Source organism: Nicotiana tomentosiformis, chromosome 3 (genome assembly GCF_000390325.3).
Source record: "Nicotiana tomentosiformis chromosome 3, ASM39032v3, whole genome shotgun sequence".
NCBI lineage: Eukaryota > Viridiplantae > Streptophyta > Magnoliopsida > Solanales > Solanaceae > Nicotiana > Nicotiana tomentosiformis.
This window is the reverse complement of record NC_090814.1, coordinates 122,397,650-122,405,928: the sequence shown is the minus strand read 5'-3', so window position 1 is coordinate 122,405,928 and position 8,279 is coordinate 122,397,650. Positions and strand designations below refer to the sequence as shown.

Here is an 8,279-nt window from a genome sequence, read left to right as displayed (position 1 = left end):
TATTCAATCATGCCAATTTTTCCATCACCTATTTAGGATGCCCTTTGTATGTGGGAAGACAGAGGATATCTCACTTCATTGATATGATTGCAAAATTTTTGAGGAAGATAACAGGTTGCTAGGGTAAGTTGCTATATATTGGTGGTAGAGCAACTCTTATCAAGCATGAAAAAATGTCTCAACCTATCTACTTGTTTTCTGCCATAGAACCGCGTAAAACTATTTTTAAGCAATTCGAAAGTTATATGGCCAAATTTTTCTCGGGGTCTATAGATGGGAAAACAAAAATATCACTCGAGTTCTTGGGATAATTTGTGCTATCCAGTAGAGGAAGGAGGCTTGGGTTTCAGGAGGTTGGTTGATGTTAGTAATAGTTTAACTATGAAAAGGTGGTGGCGATTTAGAACTTGCAAGACGTTGTGGTCTAACTTCTTTCAAGCTAAATATTGCAGCAACTCTCACCCTGTTTACTACAATGTTAAACCAAATCATTCTCTCGCTTGGAATAATTTGATAAAGATCATAGAGAAGATGGAAGAGCTACTACTATGGAGGATCAACTCAGGCAATAGTAGTTTATGGTGGGACAATTGGTCAGAATTGGGTGTTATTGCTCAGATTATCCATTTGCAGGAACCTCCATGCAATCAAGCTGTTAGCGATGTTATCGTTAATAATAAGTGGAATATATCTAATTTACATCTTCCTGAATTATTGTTCGAACAGATATTGTCAATTCCCATTGGTAACCATAACTCTGTTGATCTCCCTGTGTGGATGCCAAATAGTTATGGTAGCTTTACTACTTCATCGGCTTGGAATTGTATTAGGTAGAGAAAGGATATAGCTGTTTTTTCAAAAGCATATGGAATAAATATTTGCCTTTTAAAATGTCTTTTTTGGTTCAGAGAATCTTAAAAGATAAATTGCCTTTTGATGACACTATTATGAGAGTTGGTCATACTTTTGTATCCAAATGCTTTTGTTGTCTTGACTCTCAAAATGAAACACATCATCGTACTTTTATTGGTGGCAAGGTGGCATCTCACATATGGAAATATTTTTGAGGTTGTTGCTCCCAAACGCACAAGCAAGTATACTTGGTCGACAAGTAATATAGGATTATAAATCCAGATATCGTAACCACAAGGACTTGTGATTAACTATCAACTAAATTAAACCCAAATAATTAATCTATTCAAGCGATTCCTAAAGTATGAATATTTAACTACATCTAATCTAGAGTAGCAAACTAAGAAATTAAAGAAACAAGTTGGCGAAACTTTAGATACGAATTCAATGAGAGACGATATTCTAGAGTTATGGGTTGGCTAACAATCACTTTGAGTTTTCCACTTAAATTGTCTAATTAATTTATCTAGTTTATTGATTCACATGGTTAATATTACTCGTAGACTTCTCCCGAAGTACTACTCGTCTATTCAAGCTAACCTAACGCCTATATTCCTATGGAATTAGAATTAACAAGAACGCATTAATAATTCTTGTATAGTAACCAAGCAAGGCGATTACGTATATTCCTATCCTAACCGCAAATCCGTTCCCGATGCTTGAGTTCAAGATCTCGCTCAACTCAATCTTATATGCAATCTAAAATTCCCTCTCCCGAGTTCAATCCTGGATTCGTAGATAGTATTTAATTGGTGATCAAGCAATCAAATAATTAAGTGCAAGATTGAATAAATAAACCAATATGATAAAATAATAAGAATAATTCAAGCTTCAAACTACAACGTTCATGTAGCACCCAAAAGTCTAGAACTAATAAACTATGAGATTAAAGGAAGAGAAGAGAAGAAAAACTAGTTAAAAGCCTCCTCCAAGCGTGATATGTGTTCCTCTACGTGAATTCTCCCTCAAAGTATGTTAGATCCCCTCCAAATTAGGTTTAGAACCCCTTTTATATGAGCTAAAATTATGTAGGGCCGAAATAACCTTGTCTCGAGCAGAATAGGAAAATCCTGCAATCGCAACTTTCGGACAGCGCTATGCGCTGGAGGAAGTGAATGTTTTTCAATTTCAAATTCTTCGTGCGTTAGAAGCCTTGCTTATTTCTCTTTTTCTTGTCTTTCACTTGGGGGGACAAACACCAGAGGGTGTTCCCCCCATTTTTCTCCTTTTTATATTCATTTGTTTTCCTTTCTTTTTCTTCCGCGTTTTATTCAGTTTTGCTCCAAATTTCTTCATCTTCACAGCGCTTCATTCCTACATAGTTAAAATATAATATTAAGCATAAACTAATATAATTAATACTCAAAATATGATTAAAAATGCTATAATGTGAGGCAATAATGGTTAAATATATGCATATCTTGCCGAACATCAACACTCCACACTTTGACTCTTGCTCGTTCTCGAGTAAGCATTAAAACCACTCTTAATAAATCAAGCCTAGCAACATCACCACTTCGATTGATACTAACAATTAGGCCCTATAGCAACTCAAACCATCTGATATACACTTCCCGATCATCGTGCAAGATATACAAGTCACAAACAAACAACAAACTTCTAACCTCCTAACCTCATAGATGGACTCTAACTTATCAAATTTTAGGTCTCTCACTTACTATGTCAAATAAAGCTAATAACATCACCTATCTATCATGAAACAAGTGCCCTCACAAGAATAAATAGTCCATACACTCAAATCAAAGAATGAATATAATTTAAGGACTTAGCATCAAAGAATAACTCTCGCACTCACAAACGAATTCACATGTATGCACAAAGAACCATAGGCTTGCCCATTATGCACATCTCTACTAATTAAGTGTGCTCGAATAGAATCAAATAGAACTTTAACGGGTTGTAATGTTGGCTAGGGGACGGGTAGGAGAACTATATAATAGTAACTTACACTTCCCTAAGCACTTTGCAATGTTAGACTTCATCGCCCATTATTTTCTACTCTTCACTTTATTTTTCAGCCCTCTCTTCATCAATTGTTTCACATGTATTTCCCTCATATCAAGAGCGTTTAATTTTTGTTTCACAACAATTTTTCATTCTCTTTTTTTTTCATGTCACATTCTTTTCAAGAGGACCTTTTCATCACTTTTCAGCTATTGTTGGTCACTATTTTACACTTAATCATCCCTTTCTTCAAATTTATCAATTAATATTACAATCTAAACAACAATGCTCAAGAAAGCAGGGTGCAAAAACTATGGATACAACAAAAGAATCAAGGCAAAAATACGGCTTCCAAACAAAAGGCTACAGGCTCAACGGGCTAACTAGTGGTACAATATCTGAAAAGGCTAAAATTCACAAGACATATAAAAAAAAGCCTATTATCATCTTCTAAACAGAGCAACACTTTTATTTCGCTTCAATAACATGTAGGGCAAGTTATAGACTAAGATGCAAAACATGGAATATATGTAAGAAATCCTCACCACACATGGCACAATATCAATCAAGATGGATCAATTCTACTCTAAGACAGACAGGGTCATAGCGAACGACAAAATAAGAATAAGCTATATACAGAGTCACAACCCTGAGCTTAAGTGTCAGAAAGTCTGCTATTTTATTCATTACTCAAGCACTCAGAGGAAAGTACTACTCAAGCTTAGGCCTAAATGTGCTAATATCAAAAAATTCACAAAAGGTTTTTCTGCTCCTAAAAATAAAATCTAATCCTAAAAATAAAAAATAAAAAATTACCCGGTTCAAGTTACATCCCCTGAAAAAGAACCGATGCACAAAGAAAAACCAAGGGGGATTATTACCTAACTAAAACTAACTAGAACAAAAAGAAAATATTTTTGAATTTATTTTTCATTGGAACTTAATCCCTCAAGAAAGTTGTCCAAGAAAATCTATCGTCGGGAAAAGTCAAAATTTTCTTCTTTTTTTTTTTCAATTTTCATTTTTTTAAAAACTTTTATTTTTAAAACAAAAATCACTACACTAAGAAAGAATACTACAATTAAGCTAGGATAGCACAAAAAATTACCTAGACAATCTCCTCACCCCACACTTAAAATTGTGCAATGTCCTCAATGCATATTGTAAATAACAAGAGGGTACAAGAGACTCTCTGGTAGGCCACATGCCGAAGAATTAGCAGCTCACGGGATACTCAGACTTCTCCCAGGTATGATCCTTTGTGCAGGTACCTCACACTTAGTTCCAACCACCTGCTCGCTTTTTCACAAGCCTATTGGCTTTGATTCCATGCTCGTACTCATACAAAACACAAAAATAACACAATAAAAAAATAAAAGTAAAAACAAAAATAAAAATAAAACTGGGTTGCCTCCCAACAAGCGCTTGATTTAACGTCGCGGCACGACGCCATCACTTTCACCACTTCTCCTTCCACTTTGAGGATATAAATTGCGCCCCCAATTTTGCATCAATTTTTCTGTCACGTTCTTGGGGTGGTGGTGTGAAAATAAAGGAACCAAGCAATAGATATCGCATCTTGCACTTCTTGGCCCTTAAGTGAGGAATGTCGTTTTGCCTTTTTGGTGTTGCAAATTTTAGAAAATAAGTGTAACGACCCGGTCGGTCGTTTCGAGAGTTGTAACCTTATTTTCCCCATTCCTACTTCTTTTTGTATTATTCAACTATATTATGTTATATCGGGTTAGTTGGTTCGAGTCCGGATGGAACTCGGAGTGAAATGAGACACTTAGTCTCATAATTGAAAATTTTAAGTTAGAAAAGTGGACCGGATATGGACCTATATGTAAACGACCTCGGATTTGAATTTTGATGATTCCAATAGCTCCGTATGGTAATTTTGGGTTTAGGAGCATGTCCGAAATATTATTTGGGAGTCCATAGAGGAATTAGGCTTGAAATGCCGAAAGTTTTATTTTTGAGAAGTTTGACCGGGGGTTGACTTTTTGATATTGGGGTCGGAATCCGATTTTAAAAATTGAAATACCTCTGTTATGTCATTTAGCACTTGTGTGCAAAATTTGAAGTCAATCGGACGTGATTTGATAGGTTCCGGTGTTGTTTGTAGAAATTAGAAATTTCAAAGTTTATTAGGCTTGAATTGGGGTGTAATTCATGGTTTTAGCGTTGTTTGAGGTGATTTGAGGATGCGACTAAGTTCGTATGATGTTTTAGGACTTGTTGATATATTTGGTTGAGGTCCCGAGGGCCTCGGGTGAGTTTCGGATGGTTAACGGATCAAAAATTGAACTAGAACAGCTGCTGCAATTTCCTTCTGTTGGAAATTGCTTCTGCCCAGAAATCGAGCCCAGATCGAGCTCAGGGTCGAGGGCCACGATCGAAGCCCAGATCAAGCTCAGGGTTGAGGGCCACGATCGAAGCCATGATCGATCCCAGAGTCGAGGGCCACGATCGAAGGCATGATCGAGCTCAAGGTCGAGGGCCACGATCGAAGCCCAGATCGAGAACCAGGATCGAGGGGCACGATCGAAGCCATGATCGAGCCTAGGATCGAGAACCAGGATCGAGGGACATGACCGAGGACCATGATCTAGAACCTCGATCGAAGGCCAAGATCGAGGCAGAACCGAGGATGTCTGGGCAGAATTATAAAAATAGGAACTTCGTCCCATTTGCCATTTTTGACAAATTGGAGCTTGGGGAGAGGCGATTTTTGATATATTTTCAAGAAAAACTTGAGGTAAGTCCCTTGTGATCATTTTTACTCCATAATATTGAATTATCATCGAGTAATCTGACTAAATTACATGATTTTGAGGTGTAAATCAGAGATTGAAACTTAGAAATTTGAAAATTAGATTTGTAGATTTGAGAGTCGAGTTGAGGTCAGATTTTGGAGTTCCTGTATATTATACTGAAACTCCAGTATATTATGCTGGAATATTTTCCGGATTTTGAACAGTATTTTCGTTCAGATTTATCTTTACATAAAAAGTGAGTAAATTTCGATTACTTTTGAAATTGTGGCTATTTTTTAATTATCACTTGTAAATCTGGCTATTTTTGAATTTCTCCGAAACCTATATTGTTTCCTTATACATTGTGTTACTTCTGATTCTCACCATAATATTTCGACTTTCTCTTGTGAGAGGTCTCACTAATTTTTCAAATTCTTTGTCATGATTTTTTTCAAGTACCAAACTATTGTAAAAAAATGTACAGTGACAATATCTGCAAGGACCCAAAAGCAAATCGCACAAAGTTTTTTACCCTTTGACTTTTAAATTTCAGTTTTCAATATCATATAAGTTCGTCAAAAAGTAGATCGAGCTGAGCGTGTTGTGAACTAAATCATCAGAAAGGAAAGACCCTGCAGAAAGTGCGAGCCTAGTTGATCCGCATGGACTTAAAAGGAGTATGCATGAAAATATTTATGATCATTTTTATTTAAAAAATGAGTTGATAACAGTATTGCTGAAGCAGAATCAAGTGAAACTTTATTAAAATATTAGTAGATGAATAGCATGACTTATATAAATACAAGTATTGATAATGAGAGAAGAAGCATACCAATTTACATTTGATAACTTTAGTGAACTTGGTAAAACTATATCTAAAGAAGGCTGCCCAAGATTAAGGACCCGCTTGGCCATAGATTTTGCCAAAATAAATTTAGATTTTATTTGGTAAACACATATTTGGCCATAGATTTTGCCTACATTTTGGCAAAATCCAAAATCTCAAATCCCAAATCCCAAAACCAGCTCAATAGCTAGTTTTGGGCCAAAATATCACTATTATATTTTTTAAAAAATTGTCCTAAACTTTTGTATTTTATAAAAGAACCCATAATTTATTATTTTGTAACAATGTTATTTCGTCTTTTCGGTCACCTCATAGTGTATCTATCATGTAGTTCATTGTAAAAATGATAATTTTGTATCAAATTTATTTATGTTCAGGACTATGGTTTGCGATAATATAACGAATGTTATTGATAATTGTACTGTTGGGTATTTATGATAATTTTTAGAACTTGTGGGTATAAGTCATGTTTCATGTTTTTTCAAAATAAATTTGGGAAATATGTTTTGAAAACTGATGTCCAAACACATTTTCATCTTCAAACCAAACTTCACACAAATCAGATTTTTCAGAACAAATTTGACAATCTATGGCCAAACGCTAGCTAAGTACATGCCACCTCTATTAATATTTGCAGATGTAAGCCATTTCTTCTCAGAAAAAGCATGTAATTGTATTTCATAAAGAACTCGTCGTATAGAGAACACATACTAACAGGAAAACTCTATCAATATGAGAAGACTATCCATAAGTACGTCAGTCAACATATTCAAAGACACTTTTTTTCCCCTAAATCAAGTTACAATCAGAGGACTCTTAGTTTACTGAAAAACTAGTAAATGTATCCGCGCTTCGCGCAGTCGTAAAGGAAAATAAAATATGATTACATAATTAATGTCCTATAAAAGAAACTCAATCTCTACTAATCAAATAAATTCATGACTTTATCATGAACTATTACATTGATTACAACCCGTGAAATGAAAAGGTTAAAGTATGCATTTGGACGTTATTTGGTTGAAGTGTGAAAAACAAAAGTATTTGATCTCCAAATATTATTTCAAATAGCATTTAATAATAGCTATAGCGAAGCCAAAATAATCTTCATGAATGTCAGCTATTCCCGTTTTGAGAATTTTACTGCATTTAATAATGTACCGTTAATCCAAATTTAGCAGTCAACAACAATTCAATGAGTGAGATTAGAATTTTACTGACATCATTCTTATATGGTATAAATAATTTTTATTTTTCTTGTTTTACTTTCTATTTTGGGTACTAAAAAAGCAATAATAAATCATGAGCAACTAATGTCTACAATGGCCATAATTTAGTTTTAATTAGATTACTCTTATAGTGCTGTAACCACAACTTCTAATATTATTAATGCTAAGGCAAAATTACATACAATGTGATTTGATCTTACACATAAGGCCTCTCAATTTGTTATTTTGACATTCGTTCACTTGCCCCTCCTTTGTACTTATACAATTTTACAAAAACAAGAATATCCAAAATTCAGAATCTGCAGTGCAACAATGCGAGGTAATAAAAGTGGTATAATCTTTCCTTGTTAGGACAATCGACCAACCACAATATGATGTCGTATGAACAACTAATGCCAATAAACTGCTCAAATAAATCTACGTTGCCAATCCCACAGAGAAGAAAGATGTTTTGGTCATGTATTCTCGGTATTGTTTATAGAAGAACTCGTTCTCACTGATTAATGCAAATGCATCAGAAGACCTAATAATACCGCCATCTGAGGTATAGAATTCTAACATGGATGAAAT

At 34.8% G+C, this 8,279-nt stretch overlaps 1 protein-coding gene across 1 annotated transcript; it reads left to right on the top strand.

Annotated features, from left to right (window-relative positions):
* The first annotated feature begins 273 nt into the window (after positions 1-273).
* Positions 274-834, top strand: LOC138908435 (uncharacterized). Its single transcript, XM_070199102.1, has one exon. It carries the CDS (start codon positions 274-276, stop codon positions 832-834), a length of 561 nt encoding a protein of 186 aa, XP_070055203.1.
* Positions 835-8,279: the final 7,445 nt, after the last annotated feature.

Bases quoted from the DNA above. Each gene is read 5' to 3' on its own strand.
- LOC138908435 (XM_070199102.1), top strand. From the start codon at position 274: ATGGGAAAACAAAAATATCACTCGAGTTCTTGGGATAATTTGTGCTAT.